The following is an 18,239-nucleotide window of genomic DNA, read 5'->3' as shown; positions in this document are numbered from 1 at the left end:
AATTCAATTCATCAAACGGTGGCTCGGCTTCCCAAGGGCCATGCAGGGTCTTGTAGGGGTGAGGCAAGGAGACAACAGGCTGCAGGGCCATCGAGTAGCAGGCACAAACAGTACTAAGCCATGCTGAGTGCTTGGTGAGGAGCAGATCCTGTGCCAAACAGGGGACCCCTTCCGGCTGGGGGATCACAGCAGGCTCCCCAGAGGAGGCGGCATTTGATTGGGATCTCAGAGGCAGACTCTGGAGTAAGGGCATCCTTAGCAGGGGGAACTGTCTGAGCAGTGGTGAGAGAAGTGCTTCCAGGAGCAGAGCTGCCTATCTGCTCTGGCTGGGTTTGGGGAGGCCTGGGTGGAGGGAACTGAGGGCAGCTAGACACATCCAGGCAGGTTCATGAGAGGCCTCAAGCTCCAGCGTCAGGGGGTCAAGTTTTATCCAACCAATAACAGAAGCATGGTTTGAAGTGTGTCCACTGCTGATTGAGTATCACCGTTAAGGGCAGAATTCCAGAGCCAGAAGGAGTGGGTTTCAATTCAAGCTATGGGATCTTGGGTGAGCAACTGACCCCTTTATGCCGTCCATTTCCTCATCAGTAAAATGGGGATAAAAACCCAGTACACAGGGTTCTGGTGAGAACCAAAGGACTTAATTATCAGACAGTTCAGTGCCTAGGACATAGGACATAATGCACAGGCGCTAAGGGTGGGAATGTTAACAGCTTTCTTTGCAACTGACACCAAGACTGGTGCCATGGCTGGGGGTAAGCTGACAAAAGTCACAAAGGTGTAAAGCGGTTCTGAGACGTGCACTCAGAGTGAGCCAAGCCCCTGGCACAGGGGGCCAGAGGAGAGATTCAGGTTAGTCTCTGCCTGAATAAGGCTGATGCCATATTCTCTGACTGTCCCCCAATGTCCCCAGCCCAGGCCTGCCAGAGTCCAGATGTCCATTAGATTCAGAAATGGTCTTAACTTTCCATATCATTGGGAAACATTAGTAGAGCAGTTCACTGCCGGCAGGGAGGTGACCATCAACCATCGAATGATGACAACGGCAACATTCCAGTCTATCACAGGCCAATCACAGGCAAGCTATCGCTACCCCATTTCACAGATGAGAAAACAGAGGCTCATCAGTTAAGTCATCAGCCCAGATCACTCAGCCTCTAAGAGGGAGAATTAAGTTTCATATCTGGACAGAACAGAGGCCACTCTCCTACCACTTTGCTCCAAGCCTCATTCCTCACTTCTTGGGCTGTAAGGAGAGCTGAACACTGGGAGCCAGCTGCAGAGAGTGGCAGGAAAAGGAGCCCGTCCTGCTATTAGCAGCGCAGCCCCAAACTTGGAAGCCAGAAGGCATAACTTCCTTCTGGGCCTCCCCTCAGCATACATCTAGGAGCCAACGTCAAAGAGAGGAGCTCATGGAAGGCCTTGGAGGGAAGAAAGAAAGGCACAGGAGGGTATATCTCAGTCTACAGGAAGGGTAGGCTGGGTAGTGACAGGACACACTCGGCCCACATTCCAAAACAAAATCCCAGTAAACATGGAGGGTCTTGGAATGGAGGATGATGGTGATTTCCTCCACCCATATCTCACTACCGGACTATTTCCCTAGCCTGAGGGCAACCCTCCAGTGCCTCTCTTCTTCCCCTCAAGGCCATCTTTGAGCCCCTTATCTTGATGTTGGCTCCTTGATATGTGTTGAATACATACAGGTGTCCTCAGTAAGCACTCTAGGCTAAGGAGCAAAGAGCAACGAGTGATGGTACAGAGGTTGATACACAGGCCCTGAAAATTACTTGCTGTGTAACCCTGCATTAGTTGCTCTACCTCTCTGATCCAGTTTACTCACATATTAATATGGAGATGGTTCACAGTACCTCTGTCACAGGGCACTTTTGCTGTTATACCAATTAAGAAATTCTGTCACCTCCCTGCTCCACCCCACCATCTTCAGATCTTTCCTCCTCACCAGGCCTGGTGGCTCCTGTAAACATGCACCCAGCTCCTGGATGACTCAACAAAGGTTTGACTGCAGAAGATACCCACATTCATACACATTCCTTGGCAAAGGTCAGGTGCCAATATACCCAAGACAGTCTCTCCCCACCAGGGCCATCTGCGTCAGACTGTGAACATAGATTTTTTTTCATGTATTAAGCACCCTCTATGCACCAGGCACTGTGCTAAGCACAGTCTGACTCCCTTAAACTTCACACTAACAGATCCCACGAAGAAACACAAACCCAGAGTGATTAAGGCCACACAGCTTCTAAGAGGAAGAAACTGGATTTGCCCCCAGGTCTGCCTGACTCCAAAGCCTGCTGTCTTCAGCATCTTCCCATGAAGTAGCTGGCCAAGCTGGGCAAGTGCCTTCACCTACTGGGGAAATTGTCCATCTGTAAAACATGGTATGGGGGCAGACAGGAGTCTACCTCTGGGGGCAGGCTGGTCTCCTGATTGTCCTCTCCCCTGGCAGACCCTGGGTCTCGGACCACCTCTGAGGCTTTTCTAGGTGCAGCATTCACAGTTTCTAGGTCTCCCAGGCAACTCCAATTGAGGCGGAGCACGCTAGGGCTGTCAGTGATATAAATCCTCCTCTCCAAGGGTGTGGGGGGCAGAGAGGGCTCTTGGGGACAGAGGAGGGGCTGGAAGGAGAGTGTAACAGGCCAGGGGAGAGTGGCTAGGACACTCCAGCAAAGCAGGAGGGAGGGAGTGTCCTGGGGCTGGCAGGGCACCAGGGCTGGCTCCAGAAGCGCTTTCACAGAGGAGGGGAGTGGTGAGTCACCAGACTCTCCCACACCCAGCACCCTGGTGGGAGGTGCTGTTCGGTTGTTGAATGAATGTTGGGCTTAAATCTTAAGTGGAAAGGTTCCCGAGACAGGCTGGCTGCAGGGACAAACAGCCAGAAGGCTTTTGAAGGGAACCACCTTCAGCCATGGCCTCTCTAACCAAACACACCTAGGAGGACAAGGGGCCGGGCAGTGGGGAAACGCTCCCTCTCACGGTCATCCTAACTCCTCCGTTCCCAATCTCGCCCGCACCCCTTTGCAGCATCACAGCCTCGGTTTACATGCTTCCCTAGGGCGTGGAGCTCCCTGCCCGCCCGCACAGTCCTGTCTGTCAGTTGATGGGACAGCTCCACCTGAGCGGTATCGGCTTCCCCACCCTTCCCGCGGACTGGCTCCCTCGGAAGTCGCGTCCCGCTCTCACAGCCCGTAAATGAGAAGCCCAAGGGCCCAGGCGGGAACTGATAATGAAAGGAGGGGCTGCGAGAAGGCGCCTAGCACAAGGAGACCCCAATGCCGGGAACAACAGCTCCTGAGTCTCCCTCCCCGCAAACGTGCGGCCCGACGAGGAGGTCCGGACAGACCAAGAGAGGTGAACGGACGGGCTAGCTGCCAAGAAGCCGGAACAAGGGCATGCAGAGGGAGATGGGGCTGGCCGCACAGACGAGGGGCAGGCAGGCAAGATGGACCCAGGCGGCCCCTTCGGGGACATGGGTAAGTATGGGTGGGGTCCGGCAGACCAGGAGACACTCACGTTCGCGGCCATGGTGGGACCAGGCTGGGCGCTCACCCTCGCTCTGCTCAGCTATGTAAGGGCTTGACGGCCTGAGTGCAGAGCCCAGCGGTCTCTCGCCCGACGAGGAGCTGCGAAAATCCGCGTGAACCCTAGAATCAGGGAGGACGTGCAAAAGTTGCCGCCCCGTGAGCCACAGCTTTTCTGCTCATGCGCGCCGCAGGGCCTCCTGGAAAATGTAGTCCGGGATCAGGCGCTTTAGCCACTAAGTTGCAACACGCACCGTACCTCATTGATGCGCCTGCGCACTGCAAGTCATTCCGGGATATGTAGTTCCACTGCCTTGAAGAGTCACCGACCAGCGCGCGGCTTCCTGGGAAATGTAGTTCCCAGCTGACTGGAGCCGGGGTAGGGTTGAGAGGGCGCAGAGGCAGGCGCGCGGCGGGCAGGCCTGGAGGGGGCGGGTCCGCGTGGGCCTCGGAGCCGCCCGCCCTGCCTGAGAAGAGGTCACAGCGTGATCGCGCTGCCGCCCGTACCGCCGCCACCGCTATCTCTGCGAGGTCTGAGCGCCGGGGCTGCAGCCATGGCCTACTGCCGGCAGGAAGGTAGGCAGGGCGGGCTGCCATGGAGACCGGCCTACGAGGGCCTGCAGGGGCCAAGCGATTTTGCCACCCCCGCGGCCACGCAGGCCCCGGCGCCCCGCGACCCCACTGCAGGCGCGGGAGACTCGAGGCGCCACCCGGGGTCCCCTCTTCGGAATCCTTGGGAGGGCTGAGCGGTGGGGTCGCCACCTCCGTTTTGCAGATGAGAAAACCGAGATTGGGAGGAACGAGGCTGGTCCAAGGTCACTGTGAGACTCGAACCCGGACCTCAGAAGGACCAGCACGTGGGAGATTTCATAAACTAGGCCAAGGGGGTACGGGAAGTGCTGAGCACGCTTCCTTTGGCTCGTAATTGGGAATTTATTGTTTTTACTATCGCTTTTACCACCCACCACCCGTTTCCATTTGTAGGCGCCTTTTAACTGTCCCTCCTGAAAAGTTGCCACTCGGGTTAGGGGCTGTGCTGGAGTGGTAAAAGTGCCACCCACGTGGACATTTACTGAGCCCCTACTACGTACCAGACACTGTTCAAGAGTCTTTATATGGCTTTTCTCACTGATCTCGCAGCGATTTTTATAAGTTACCCACATTTTACCAAAGAGTGGACCCTAAGACACAGAGGTGACTTGGCCTAAGGCAAGTACTTGACACAGTATATCTTGGAGCTGGGGTTCAAGCTTCATCAGTCTGATCACAGAAACTGCACCATTCAGTCTGGTGTCCGCTGGATTCCAGGGAGCTCTCTGCTGGGAAGCCGCCCCCCCCCCCCCCCCTGCCCTTTCCAACAAAGTGCCCATCTCCTCTGCCTATCTCCTCTTTGCTTCATCTGTTCTTACCTCTACTGAGGAACCCAGGAGTCTCTTGGCTGGAGTCCCAGGGCCTCCCCACACACTGCTACTAACTAGCTTTTTCTCCCTGAGCTGCCACCTAACCCTTACAGGCCCCAGTTTCCAATCTTGTAAAATGAGAAGTTGGTTTTCATTCATTCAACAGATACTCACGGGCATCTTCTCTGTGCCTGGCAATTATGGTGGACACATGAGAATGTAAAACTACAAAGAGAGTTGGAACTCACTCAAATTGTTTGGTGAATAGTCAGTCTGATTCCCTCAGTTTAATTCAGGGAATCTGAAGACCAGAGAAGGGGATGACCTACCCAAGGTCATACATCCAATTAGAGAACAGCTCCATCTAAAATATCAAGCTTTTCCCCAGTACCTCATTCTCCTAATAGAACCACTCCTTTCCTGGGTCATAAAGCCATAATACTCACTGATGTCTCTCCTGGGTACTATTTTTATTGATTAATAACTGTGCCATGAACAGAAGTCCTCTGCCCTCACTACTTTGTTAGTAGGTCTCTTGTTTTTAATTTTCTTTCTCTGGGTTTCTGATTTACTTCATTTAGCAAATAATTTTGAGCTTTTTAGGTATAATGAGGCTGTGCCAGATGAATAAGACCTCTCCTTGCCTGTGAGGATATCTAGGAATCACAGGTTCTTTGGGAAGGAAAGGCATTTTCCATCTGCCACCCAAAACATGGATCTTCATCTTTCCCTGGGTCAAAGATCTCTCTCTTAGTTTGGGGATGAGAATTGAAAGCCCCTGCGTGATCTGGCTCCAGCCTGATTTCTAACTACCCCGTCACAGTTGAGCTACACTGGTGTCTTAGTTGTTCCTTTGCCTGGTACCTCTGTCCCTCAGCTCTTCCCATGGCTGGCTCTTCATTCTGGGTTCTGAGTGAGTCACTTGCCTGAGCAAATTTACTTCAGGGGTCCCTCCCACCACCCAGCTTTCAGGTTAGAAGTTTTGACATCCAAGTGTTCTACGGCGTGGACTCAGCCTCGCTCCCTGGCCGTAGACCACCCACACTTTCTGTATTAGTGCCACACTGATCCTTTCTTTAGTTCCCTCTTTTCTGTTGCTGTCTGCCTTCTCCAGTTCCTCAACAAACATTTATTGAACACCTGTGGTGTACCAGCCCCTGAGCAGGTGCTGGTGAGTGCAGGTGACGTCATCTGCTTCATGGCGTTGGGGAAGAGATGGGCTCTCCATCTGGGTTGAATCTGCTGAAGATTTTGACATGTAAAGATCCCGTGCGTGTTCCTACTCCCCTTTCTGGGGGGAAATGAGACCACTTATCCAAAGTTGTTTTGTTTTGTTTTGTTTGTAATCTACTTAATGGTAAGAACCATTCTGTCTTCCTGCTTTCTGCTGAGGTCTTCAGTTTGGTTCCTCCTTTCATTTGTTCAACAAATATTGATTACCCACCATGTTCTGGACACTGTTCTAGGTTCTGGGGATACTGCAATGAATGGAATAGACAAATCCTTGCCCTAGAAGAGCTGATACTTCAGTGGGGGAAACAGGGAGTAAGCAAATATATAATATGTTAGGTGAGGAAAAGTGCTTTGGAGAAAAGGCAGGCCAAGGGAGATGGGGAATGGTCGGAGAAGGCGGCATCTGAGTAGGAGGTATGAAAGCAGGGAGAGGGTGGCTGTGGGGATATCTGGAGGGAGCTCCCGGAAGTGAGGACAGCCTGGGCCGAGGCCTAGAGGTAGGTGTGCCCCCAGTGTGTCTAGTAAAGGCAACGAGGTGTGGGAATGGAGGGAGCAAGTGGTGGGAGATGGGGTCTTGGAGGTGAGGGATGCAGATCTTTCTGGCTGTATTTGAAGGGAGAGCCAACCAGATTTGATGATGGAGGTTGAGAGAAAGGAATCAAGGATGGCTGTACAGAGAGTAAAAATAATGAATTGGGGGTGTCTTGGTATCCAACTGTTTAATCAGACTTTCTGTTCTCAGTTTTTCCCTTAAGTCCTGCTTTCACAGTGGGCCCTGGGGCCCCTGATTCCTGACCCTTACCAGGGTACTAGGGTGAGGATGGATTTTCTTCTAGCTGACTTCCCCTCCTTGTGACTTTGGGTTCAACTTTGTGTTAAGTCAGAAAGCACTCGCTCTCAGCTTGCCCACTTCCCAAACTTTACTGACCTCTCTAGCCTGTGGTTGTCTCTTTTCTTGGCCCTTTTATCCTTGTCATTTAATGCCATTTAAAAAATTACTGTCCTTCGAGTGGGATTCCAGGTGAGAGCAGAAACTCATTTCACCTCTTTTGTTTAAGCAAAGTCTCATGATTCTTGCCCTGACCATGGGAGGAAGAGAGGCTGAGCTGCCGGGGGACAAGAAGGTGCCTGCGATCCCACAGCTGTTATGTGCTCATGCTCACATTTGAACCCCAGACCTAAACCTCTGTGATATCGATGCCACTGAACCAGACCTCCCGAAGCTGGTCTTCTCTCTCAGCCTTAGAGCTGTGCTTCTGTTCTTTCTACAGATGGTTTTTAGCCCTTAATGTTATTTGTCTGTGAAACAAAAGGAGCTCCGTCTGGATACCAAGATTGGGGATGCAAAGATACATCCCTGCTTAGAAACCACAGTCAGATCACCCAGGGGATCTTCTTCCCCCAGTTTTATGGTACGAATGTGTCCCCCCAGTTTCATAGGTTGAAATCCAAAGCTCCAAGAGTGATAGTATTAGAAGGGGCCTTTGGGAGGTGCTTAGGGAATGAGGGTGGAGCTTTCATGTTTGAGATGAATGCCCTTATAAAAGAAGCCCTGGAGAGATCTCTAGCCCCTTCCACCCTGTGAGGACACAACGAGAAGGCAGCTGCTGTGACCCAGGAAGGGGCCCTCACCAGAAGGTGACCATACTGGGGCCTTGATCTTAGACTGGCAGCCTCCAGAACTGTGAGCAGTAACTTTCTGTTGTTTATGAACTACCTCAGTGGTGATATTTTGTTATAGCAGCCTGAATGGACAAAGACACCTACCCAGGGTAGGAAAAGTGCCACTCAGGGAGGCTTGGAATCCTTACTTTCTCTGCCAGACAGCTCAGCGGGACTGTTCGCCCCACACTTCATTTCTGTCAGTGAAGCCTCTAAGACTTAGGTGAAGTCACCATAATCAACTAAAGGTATCGATAAACTTCAACCTAATTTAAAATGTGTAAGTAAACATCCACTAAGTAAAATGACTGGTAGAAGAGGCAAGGAGCAGCAGGATCCAGGACTTTGCTCTCAAGGCTCTTGGAATCCAAAGGATGGTCCAGATGAAGCTATTTTTGCTCGTGTAATGACAGAACGTGGGTGCCGACAAGGACACCAAACCTCAGTCAAGGACCCAGAGGGGCTACATCGTGCTTTGGCGCGAATAGCAGGCAGACGGGCCTTAGCTTCTTCTTGTACACTTACCAGCTGTGTGGCCTTGGCCGGACAGAGGAATTGAGGACCCCAACCGTGGGGTTCACGGTCAGGGACAGGAGTGCATTTCAGCGCATGGAGAGAGAGCTAGTTTGACAAGCAGGAAGGAGCTGGTCACAGGACGGCAGAACCACGGGTGGACTGGAGGCCCAGTCGCCGAGCATGCCAAGGGTCGGCTGTCCTTACTGTTTGTTACCCCATGTGGGAGACCCTGTGGAGGCATGAGAAGGGTGCCTTCCCTCTGTCCCCTGAACTGTCTTCTCTGGAGGTGTTGCTCTGCTTTTAGTCCCTGTATTTTCCTCAATCCTCTTCCGTAAATACTCCAGCTTGGTGTGGGCCCAAACCTTTTTCTTTGGTTTCTCTTAACAAGCCTGTGACGGAACTTTCCTAAGTGTAAAGGGAAAAGAACTGATATAATCAGAGAAAATGCCAGCAGCTCCCAGAGAGCCAAACTTCCGCAGGCCCAGCCTCTGCCCCCATTGTAACTGACTCACAGCAGGCCACTGATGAAGGCCCTGCTCAAGGGCCAATGTGGATGGGACCTGGAGAAGGCACTTCCCATGCCCTTCCAGATGAGGTCCCATTGTCCCACATCTCCTGGGTGAGAATGGGTAGTCAGTAGGGTTGTTGCATTTGTCCTTGCCCTTCACCAGGTGGGTACCCAGGAGCTTAGAAGAAAGCTCCTGTTCATTCACTCAGCAAATATTCTCTTAATTCTCAGCTTCTTGGGGCTTATTGTACAAAACGTTTATTCCTGCTCCAAGCACACAAAGCTCTCAGGACAGTGTCTGAGTCATGCTAAGTACCCAATGTTAGCTATTGTTTTTATTCTTGTGTGTCCTGGGGGTGGGGTGGGGCAGTGTGGGTCTGGGTAAAGGATCTCCACAGCGTGGCCTTTGGAAACACACAGAGCTGGGTTCAAATTCCAGCCTGGGGTGGGCTCAGGTATATCCACTTCCCGTAGCCCTAGGCTTAACCACCGTAGAATGGGGCTCCTGCTGGCTCCTCTCAGGGTAGGGATGGGATGGCAGGAGCTAGCTGACACACAGGACCCAGAGAGGGGCCGGCCTCAGTCTGCCCTCCAGGAACAGCAGGGGCAACTAATGACATGCAGTGTGTGGGGTGCTGAAGACAAAGTGCTCCCAACCGCAACAGGAATATCAGACAGACTGTGGTTAGCTGATGGCCACAGGTTCTAGCAAGGTGAGGTGTGTGGACAGCTGTGAGGTGTAGGGGAGAGAGCCGGGAGGGTGTCGGACAGCAGACATGCCTGCCTTACCCTTTCCGGCTGGTTGACTTTGAGTAACCACTCTGGGGTTGGGCTTCTATTGTATAAAAAGCCTCGGATCACACTCATACCAGTTCAGTCAACACTGATTCTCATTCCTTTGCCGGTGCAGCCTCCCACGAGGAGCTTTTCCTCACACAGCATGCATCTGGCTCCCACCAGCCTGGAGGCTCAGGACCCTCTGGCAGCCAGGCACGTACGGCCAGGGGCTCTGGCCTGATCGAGGTTCACATGAAGAGCTGGCTTCCTGACGCTGGTCCTTGCAGGGCCTCAGTCCTGACCCTAACACTCAGCCTATTATATTTAGGTTGGGTGATTGTTCTAAAACATAACGAACTGCAGATTGTTACAGAAGTTGATAACATCAGAACTTCATGAAATCCGCCCCCCCCCCCCCCCAGTCATTCCACGTGTCGGGAAATCTCCCCAGGCCTCGGGGACCATGGGGAACCTCCATAATGTTCCCTACCACCATGACCCCTTCTTTCTGGCCACGATTAGGGGCCAAGAGGCCAGAGGGAGTCTTGATTGTGGGCACTCTCAGACCACCGTGTCCCCAGCCTTTCAGAGGCAGGTGACCGGGATATTTTTGCACAGGGCATCTTCTTGGACACACTTCGGTGGCTACATCAGCTGAATGGGCTGTGGTGGGCTGCTGGCCAGGCACCCACATCCCTGCCCTCTCTTCTTGTCAAAGTTCTCAGTCTCCTCAGACTTCGTCTGCACTCTGAATGCTGTGGGTAAACCCTTACAGGGCTAGAAGCAAGTCTTTTCCTGCATGCCTTTTTCCTGTCCCTTCCACCCCTTCCCTGCGCACATGCACTCGAGCCCTAGTGGAGTGGAGCGGGGTGCCCAGCGGCAGGCACTCCGAGGCCCTAGTGAGTCTTCTTCATTCCACTAGAGTTGTCTGAAGGCTGACAGCTTGCAGCTCCCTGCTGGGCCTGGGGAGGAGGGGAGACGGCGGCAGGTTGATGAGGCCTTCATAGGTTGTTGGGACATAATGGGGACAGTCTGAGTGCCAGGGGAGTTCTGAGATGAGACTGCCCCTTTCTTGATGGGAAGAAGAATTTGTTGCACAACTCTATTATCAGCAAATCTGGGGACTAAAGCAGCTGCATTTCATTGGATCAGGCATTTTGTCTCCTACCTTGGTGCATACGGCATCTTCTTCCTTACCCATGACCTTGGTGGAGTTTTTGTTCCAGTTGCAGGCACTCAATACAAGTGGCTGCTTGACCACACACAGACTCAGTGATACAACCCAGGAAGGGCAGTTTGATGGTCACCTCGCTTTGGGGTTTTGCATAGGACAGTCTTAAAACTTGCTTTTTGTGGCTTCTTTGGGTTTGGGGCTGTTTGGCTGCTCTTGAGTGAAATGTTTCTTCCTCTGTTCTCCAAACACTAGGGAAGGATCGAATCATATTTGTGACCAAAGAAGACCATGAAACTCCAAGCAATGCAGAGCTGGTGGCTGATGATCCCAACGATCCGTATGAGGAGCATGGTAAGTGACACGGGCCTCCCAGGGACCCACGGACCCTTCCTGGGGAAAATGTCCATAATAGTTTTCCCATTTTGTCCTGGCCAAGGTTGGGTTTTCAGGTGTCCTTCCCAGCCATGGACTATCTCCAAGGACAGTGCTTTCTAGCCCTCATGCTGATGCACTCCCCTGGCTATTAGGCCAGAACCTAAGTTTCTCCTGAACTGAAGTCTTCTGTCTCTTTTTCTTCTGAAGTTTTACACAGACTGAGCTGGTTGGATGCTTCCCGATGAATTTTTACGCCAGGGTTGGGGGGTGGCCATGGATTCCAGCGTGGCAGGCGGGTTAAGGTGACAGGGATCCTCCTGCTCAGTCGAGCTGGCAGATGGAATTCTGCCACATCTACAGACCATTAGCAAGCAGGCATGGAAGAGTCCTACACCTTGTTCTGTGAGGTGGTGAGGTCTGCTCTCTCTTCGTCGGTGCTCCAGCAAGGATCCTGCACAAAAAGCTCACTCGAGATTGAGGGACAATTTTCCAGTGGCAGGATCCAGCTCACCTAGTCAGAACTGTTGCATACAACTTATTAATGGTCAGTGGTCTTTTGGGCCTAGGATGCCATTCCAGAGGCTTTAGACTGCTGGGCTCACTGGAACTTCCCTGGTGTGTGTTAAGACTGACCAGTGTGTGTGTGTGTGTGTGCGCAGGATTTATAAACAGTCCATATCATAAACAGTCCTCAGTTGACCAATCTAAAGCTATTTGACACCTGTGATGATAATTAGCAACCTTTCCAGTGCTGACTGGTGGTAAATGTGGTGGAAAGAGCTTGCAGCAGCAGCCCATGGAGTGTAGGCTCCTGATTGGAATTTTTCAGATGCTAATTGAAGCGTATGTTCTCAGGGAGAATGTCTTACTGCTCCTGGGGGTGAGTCGAGGCTGCATGTCGAGAGCACTCCGTTGGAAGTGGTGGGAGGCACAGGTCTTCTACGAGAAAGGCAGCTATGGGAATAATCTTGAATCAGCACTCTGGCGAAGAGAAACAAGTCGCCTGTCAGTTCCAGTGTTGTGCCTCTCTTGAGGTCCATATTAGTTAAGCACATTTATTGGGGCCTACAGAACAAATCAGGCCGTGTTTTGTTTGTCTCCTGGCATTTTAAAATTGAATGTGTCTCTGCTGAGCCTGTGCATTCCCCTTCAGTTCCTGCCAGGCCTTATCGTCCTTCTTGTTTTCTGTCCTACCTGCTTCTGTCGTTTATAATAGATCTGCTTGGACGTAGAGGTATTTGCCTTTGCAGCCCCTTATAGTGAATGATTGTACCAAGAAGCATATACAACAGAGAACTCTGGGACCCGGGTTCTGAGCTCTCAATGGCAGAATCACTCAGGAGACTAAGTAGGCCACCAATTCATGCTGGCCGCCTGCATCCAAGCACCCCAGCTCTATGGCTAAGATAGCACTTGGTTCGGCTTAGAGTGCCATTAGAAAGGTGGCAGAAGGAATTTTCATCCACTCAAAAAGACTGGGGGAGGGCCTTAAAGATCACCTGGTCTGGGGGAAAATTGAGGACCCAGGAGGAGGTGAGGACTGGCCAAGAAAGTGGCAGGGACTAGAACTGCAGGGTTTTGATTATATGTTCCAAACCTGCTGCATCTGGGCTTAATTTAAAATGTTGACGTCTGTGTGTGTTTACATTTTGCCCTTGAAATGCAAATTGGCTCCCAAAGCGCCCTCTGGGAGGAGCTACCTCATTCTAGCATGCCTTCCCCTGAGAAATAAGGAAGCATAGACTTCCTGCAGACCTGGGCTATTATTTTAAAAAGTTAGTATTACTATTTCATTTGGAAATTGGCTGTGCAGGTTTCCTGGTCTTGAGCCTTCTGAGGGCAGCATTTGTATACAGGCCTGGTTTTATTGCATTTTGCAGATACCACGCTTTTTACAAATTGAAGGTTTGTGGCGACCCTGTTTGAAGCAAGTCTGTTGGTGCCATTTTTTCAACAGCATTTGTTCACTTCATGTCTCTCTGTCACGTTTTGGTCATTCTTGCAGTATTTCAAACTTTTTTGTTATTGTATATGTTATGGTGATCTGTGATTGGTGATCTTTGATGTTACTATTATAACTGTTTCAGGTGCCATAAGCCATGTAAGATGAGGAATTTAATCGATAAATGTTGTGTGTTTTCTGACTGCTCCACTGACTGGCTCTCCTTGTCTCTCTCCCTCTCCTCGGGTCTCCGCATTCCCTGACATGACAATACTGAGATTAGGCCAGTTAATAACCTGACAGTGGCCTCTAAGTGTTCAAGTGAAAGGGAAAGTTTGCAGCCTCTCATGTCACATCAAAAGTTAGAAGTCATTGAGCTTAGTGAGGAAGGCCTGTCAAGAGCCAAGATGGGCTGAAAGCTAGGCCTCTTGCACCGAACAGTTAGCCAAGCTGTGAATGCAAAGGAAAAGATCTTGAAGGAAATGAAAAGTGCTACTCCAGTGAACACACAAATGATAAGAAAGTGTAACAACCTGAATGCTAATACGGAGAAGGCAGGAGAAGGTCTGGAGAGAAGAGAACACCAGCCACAACATTCCCTTAGCCAGAGCCTAATGGGGAGCAAGGCCCTAACTCCCTGTAATTCTGAGAAGGCGGAGAGAGGTGAGCAAGCTGCAGAAGAGAAGTGTGAAGCTAGCAGAGGTGGTTCTTGAGGTGAAGGAAAGAAGCCGTCTCCATAACATAAAAGAGCAAAGGGAAGAAGCAAGTGTTGATGTAGAAGCTGCAGCACGTTATCCAGGAGATCGTGCAGAGATCATTAATGAAGGTGGTTACACTAGACAACAGATTTTCAATGCAGACGAAACAGCCTTCTAGTGGAAGAAGATGCCATCTAGGACTTTCAGAGATAGAGAGAAGTCAGTGCCTTCTTTTGAAGCTTCAAAGGACAGACTGACTCTGTTATTAGAGGCTAATGCAGCTGGTGACTTGAAGTTGAAGCCGGTGCTCACTTACCATTCCAAAAATCTTAGGGCCCTGAGGATGGGCCTGGATGACAGCACATCTATTTACAGTGTGGTTTACTGAATATTTTAAGCCCACTGTTGAGACCTACTGCTCAGAAAGGAAGATTCCTTTCAAAATATTATTGCTCTTTGACAGTGCACCTGGTCATCCAAGAACATTGGTGGAGATGTACAAGATTGTTGTTTTCATGCCTGCTAACACAACATCCATTCTGCATTCCATGGATCAAGGAGTCACTTTGATTTCAAGTCTTACTGTTTAAGAAACATATTTCATAAAGCTATATAGCTGTCATGGATAGTGATTCCTGTGGTGGATCTGGGCAAAGTCAATTGAAAACCTTCTGGAAAGGATTTACCATTCTAGATGTCATTAAGAATATTTGTGATTCATGGGAAGAGGTCAAAATATCACCATGAGCAGGAATTTGGAAGAAGCAGATTCCAAGCCTTGTGGACGACTTTAAGGAGTTCAAGACTTGAGGGGAGGAAGTAACTGCAGATGTGGTGGAAATAGCAAGAAAACTAGGATTAGAAGTGGAGCCTGAAGACGTGGCTGAACTGCCTCGATCTCCTGATCAAGCTTTAACTGATGATTGCCGGGGCAGGAGTGAAACGGGTGAGAGGGATTAAGAGTACACTTACTTTGATAAGCACTGAGAAGGGTATAGAATTATATATTATACACCTGAAACTAATATAGCACTGTATGTTAATTATACTTCAGTTAAAAAAACTTTATCAGGTGCAAAGTTGCTTCTGATTGATGAGCAAAGAAAGTGGTTTCTTGAGATGGAATCTACATCTGGTGGAGATGCTGTGAAGATTGTTGAAATGACAACAAAATAATATGACATAAAGCAGTGGCAGGGTTTGAGAGGATTGATTTCAATTTGAAAGAAGTTCTGCTCGGGGTAAAATGCTATCAAACAGCATCACATGCTACAGAGAAATTATTCGTGAAAGGAAGAGTCCATTGATGCAGCAAATTTCATTGTTGTCTTTATTTTAAGAAATTGCCGCAACCACAACCTTCATCAGTCAGCAGCCATCAACATCAAGGCAAGACCTTCCGCCAGCAAAAACTTACAACTCACTGAAAGCTCAGATGATGGTTAGCATTCTTTTTTTTTTTTTAAGATTTTATTTATTCATTTGAGACAGAGAGATACAAAGAGAGAGAGAGCATGAGCAGGGGAGAGGCAGAGGGAGAGGGAGAAGCAGGCTCCCAGCTGAGCCAGGAGCCAGACATGGGGCTCGATCCCAGAACGCTGGGATCATGACCTGAGCCGAAGGCAGACGCTTAACGATCTGAGCCACCCAGGCGCCCCGATGGTTAGCATTCTTTAGCAATAAAGTATTTTCAATTACTATATGTACGTTTTTTATACATAATGCTATTATGCACTGAATTCACTGTGGTGCAAACATAGCTTTCATATGCACCGGGAAACCAAGAAAGTAATTTGATACTAGTAATTTGATACTTGTGCTTTATGTGATACTAGCTTTATTGTGGTGTCTGGAACCCAACCCACAATATCTCTGAGGTGTATCTGTAGGTATCCAGCACCATGCTGGCCTGTGTAGGGAGAGGTGGTGAGATGTGGGGGGAGACAGCTTGGGCTCTGGGAATCCTTTGGACCTTGGCTGTAGTCCTGACTTAGACCCCACTGAACCACAAAATCTCCTGTGCAAACTGGGATTTGTAGTACGATTGAAGAAGGTTGTCAAAAAGGATTATGTTTTTTACCACAGATAGTGTGGTACTTGAGAGTGTGCCCAGCAGCTATTGATGGTCTAGTGGTGAACTACCTGCTTGGGGTGCGGTATCCATTGACATCTCCACTGTTAGCCCATTTTACAAGTAAGGAACTGCAGCAGCAGATCTTTTGATCATTGAAGTTTCCTGAGCTAGAATGAAGAGATGGGGTTCAGCCTAGGCCTAGGACTTTGGACACTAACTCAGAGTGCCATGCCTGGGTACTTGGTTAGAGTGAAAAATTGTATAATTTCACTGGGCATTTTAGAGTCTTACAGAGTGCTCCCAAGTCCTATAAAAGACTCATGTAAGAAACTTCTGTATGAATCGTATTTCCCTGTCTATTACAAAGCTGGAAACGAAGCCATCATCTTGAAAGCATTTTAGAAAACCAGGAAATACTATTTAGATGTGAATAAGGTTCAGAGACAAGAAAGTGTAAAATTCAAAAGTAAGGGGGCCTATAGAATATTGCAACTGAACGTCAGTCTGTAGTTGCACCCCTCCCTGAAACACACGTGCTGTTTAGCAGTTGGGTTAGTATGGTTAACATCCCTCTAGGTTTTTTCACTGTTAAAAAACTAGAACCACACCATCTGGTATGCCACTAGCTTTTTCCTTATACAACATGTCTTGGATATCTTCCCGCCAGTGCAGAAGGCTCAGCCTCTTCTTTACCAGTCCTCACACTGAGCTGAGCTTCTGAGAGCAGTTGCAGAGCCAAAGGGGCTTAAGGGGGCAAGGTGCCTTTTTTGGAGGCAGAGGGTGGTCTGGTCCTGATCATTTGAATGGGAGCAGAGCAGAGAGCGAAAGAAGGAGATCAATACCTCAACTCCTTAAAGTGTTGGGGCTTTGAAAAAGCTTCTTGCTAACCAACCCAATAATGGTTTCTTCTTTGGATTGAATGGTTTCCAGTATTTAGCTCTTGGAGCACAGCCAGAGCCATGGGAGGTGGCTGAAAATATAGATCAGGGTAGAAAGTTGCCATTGGTGGCTTCTCTCCAGCCAAGCCAAGGGATGCTGCGTTTGCATAGGCATTTGAACCCAATCCAGATTGAGAGGTAGGCAAGGGCCTACCAGGCAGCAGTTCTGTACCTCCCACATATCTTTCAAGGACTGGACTTGGTTTTGCTTTTTCAGAAACCTTCGAGAGCCTGTCTCACATTTTCCTGCCCATTTTCCCATTCTAGGACTGATCCTGCCAAATGGAGACATTAACTGGAACTGCCCGTGCCTTGGGGGAATGGCCAGTGGCCCCTGTGGGGAACAGTTCAAGTCAGCCTTTTCTTGCTTCCATTATAGCACAGAGGATGTCAAGGGGTCAGACTGTGTAGACCAGTTCCGGGCCATGCAGGAATGCATGCAGAAATATCCCGACCTCTATCCCCAGGAGGACGAGGAGGAGGAAGAGGAAGAGAAGAAGCCGGCAGAACGTTTAGAAGAGACAGCTGCCACTGAGGCCACTGCAACCAAAGAAGAGGAGGGGTCAAGCTAATAAAGGCCACAAGGCACTGGGCTCCAGTCCTTCTGCTTCAGAGTTATATGAACCTTTTGCAAAATGCCTTTTGGTCATTCTCCGAGAAAGTGTCTTTCCTCTGTTGTTCTGTGCACTATAATGTACAAAATAACTTATTTTGATGATCAGGGATCTTGGTCCTTTGCATACACACTGGAAAAAATGTATGTGTGTCTCACATAAATCTATCAGCAAATGTAGCTGTTACTTTTGAATTCTCTTCTCAGATTACCCTGAATTTTGCCACTTTGAAATAATGTGCTGACTATGCTCAGCAAGCAAATATCATTATTTGGGAGTGTCTTATGAGTGAGCTGATTTATTCTGATTGATTATATCCCTTTTAGTAGATTTTTATACCCCTTTGGGAAATGAAGTAGAAACAAAAACAGCTTCCTTTAAAAATGCTGGAGTGGGGCCATTCCTAACACAAGAAGCCAGCTGATCAGATACTTATTTCTCAAGAACCATCTTGACCTTGAGTATATGAGGAGGTACTATATTTCATTTCTGATGCATTTTGGTTTCCATTTTTACGTTGAGCTCCAGGTTTTCTGTGTTTGGAAATTGGAGCTTTAGACCCTCTAATTCAAAATCCCTTTCTGAGTGAAGAGAAAGGCTGGTTTTGCTGTTCTTGTTATTCCAGAAGCCCTGGTTTGGGGCCTGTGTTCACACTGGCTCTGTGTCAGCCTGTTTAGATGCAATGTTCTTGAGAGGTGGGGACCTAGTTGTTACCAAAGTAGCAGCCAAGAGAAGAAATGGTGTGAATTAAGTAGTCAATTAAAGGAAAACGTGATTTTTACCTGA

At 49.4% G+C, this 18,239-nt stretch overlaps 2 protein-coding genes across 3 annotated transcripts in view; one reads left to right on the top strand and one right to left on the bottom strand.

The window, feature by feature from the left end:
• Window positions 1-3,708, bottom strand: part of TMEM43 (transmembrane protein 43) — a 19,378-nt gene extending 15,670 nt beyond the window's left edge. Inside the window, exon 1 of the mRNA XM_034997416.1 lies at window positions 3,535-3,708. Coding sequence (XP_034853307.1) covers window positions 3,535-3,546 — 12 coding nt within the window. The 5' untranslated portion in view covers window positions 3,547-3,708. The remainder of the gene's footprint in view (window positions 1-3,534) is intronic.
• Window positions 3,427-18,239, top strand: CHCHD4 (coiled-coil-helix-coiled-coil-helix domain containing 4). Of its 2 annotated transcripts, none has more exons than XM_034997417.1 (3): window positions 3,427-3,494; window positions 11,065-11,163; window positions 17,107-18,239. In XM_034997417.1, the coding sequence occupies exons 1-3, from the start codon at window positions 3,464-3,466 to the stop codon at window positions 17,409-17,411; spliced, it is 435 nt and encodes a 144-aa protein (XP_034853308.1). In that variant the 5' UTR covers window positions 3,427-3,463; the 3' UTR covers window positions 17,412-18,239. The 2 variants fall into 2 exon arrangements, with proteins under 2 accessions (XP_034853308.1, XP_034853309.1); XM_034997418.1 differs by lacking the exon at window positions 3,427-3,494 and adding an exon at window positions 3,912-4,118.

This window comes from Mirounga leonina, unplaced genomic scaffold, assembly GCF_011800145.1.
Source record: "Mirounga leonina isolate KUSES-001 unplaced genomic scaffold, KU_Mleo_1.0 Mir_94, whole genome shotgun sequence".
Classification (NCBI taxonomy): Eukaryota; Metazoa; Chordata; class Mammalia; order Carnivora; family Phocidae; genus Mirounga; species Mirounga leonina.
Note: the sequence above shows the minus strand (reverse complement) of the source record. Positions and strands in the feature narration are given on the sequence as shown.

Bases quoted from the DNA above. Each gene is read 5' to 3' on its own strand.
- CHCHD4 (XM_034997417.1), top strand. From the start codon at position 3,464: ATGGACCCAGGCGGCCCCTTCGGGGACATGG. The intron at 3,495-11,064 runs GTAAGTATGGGT...TCCAAACACTAG, and splicing joins CGGCCCCTTCGGGGACATGG to GGAAGGATCGAATCATATTT. The intron at 11,164-17,106 runs GTAAGTGACACG...TTCCCATTCTAG, and splicing joins CGATCCGTATGAGGAGCATG to GACTGATCCTGCCAAATGGA.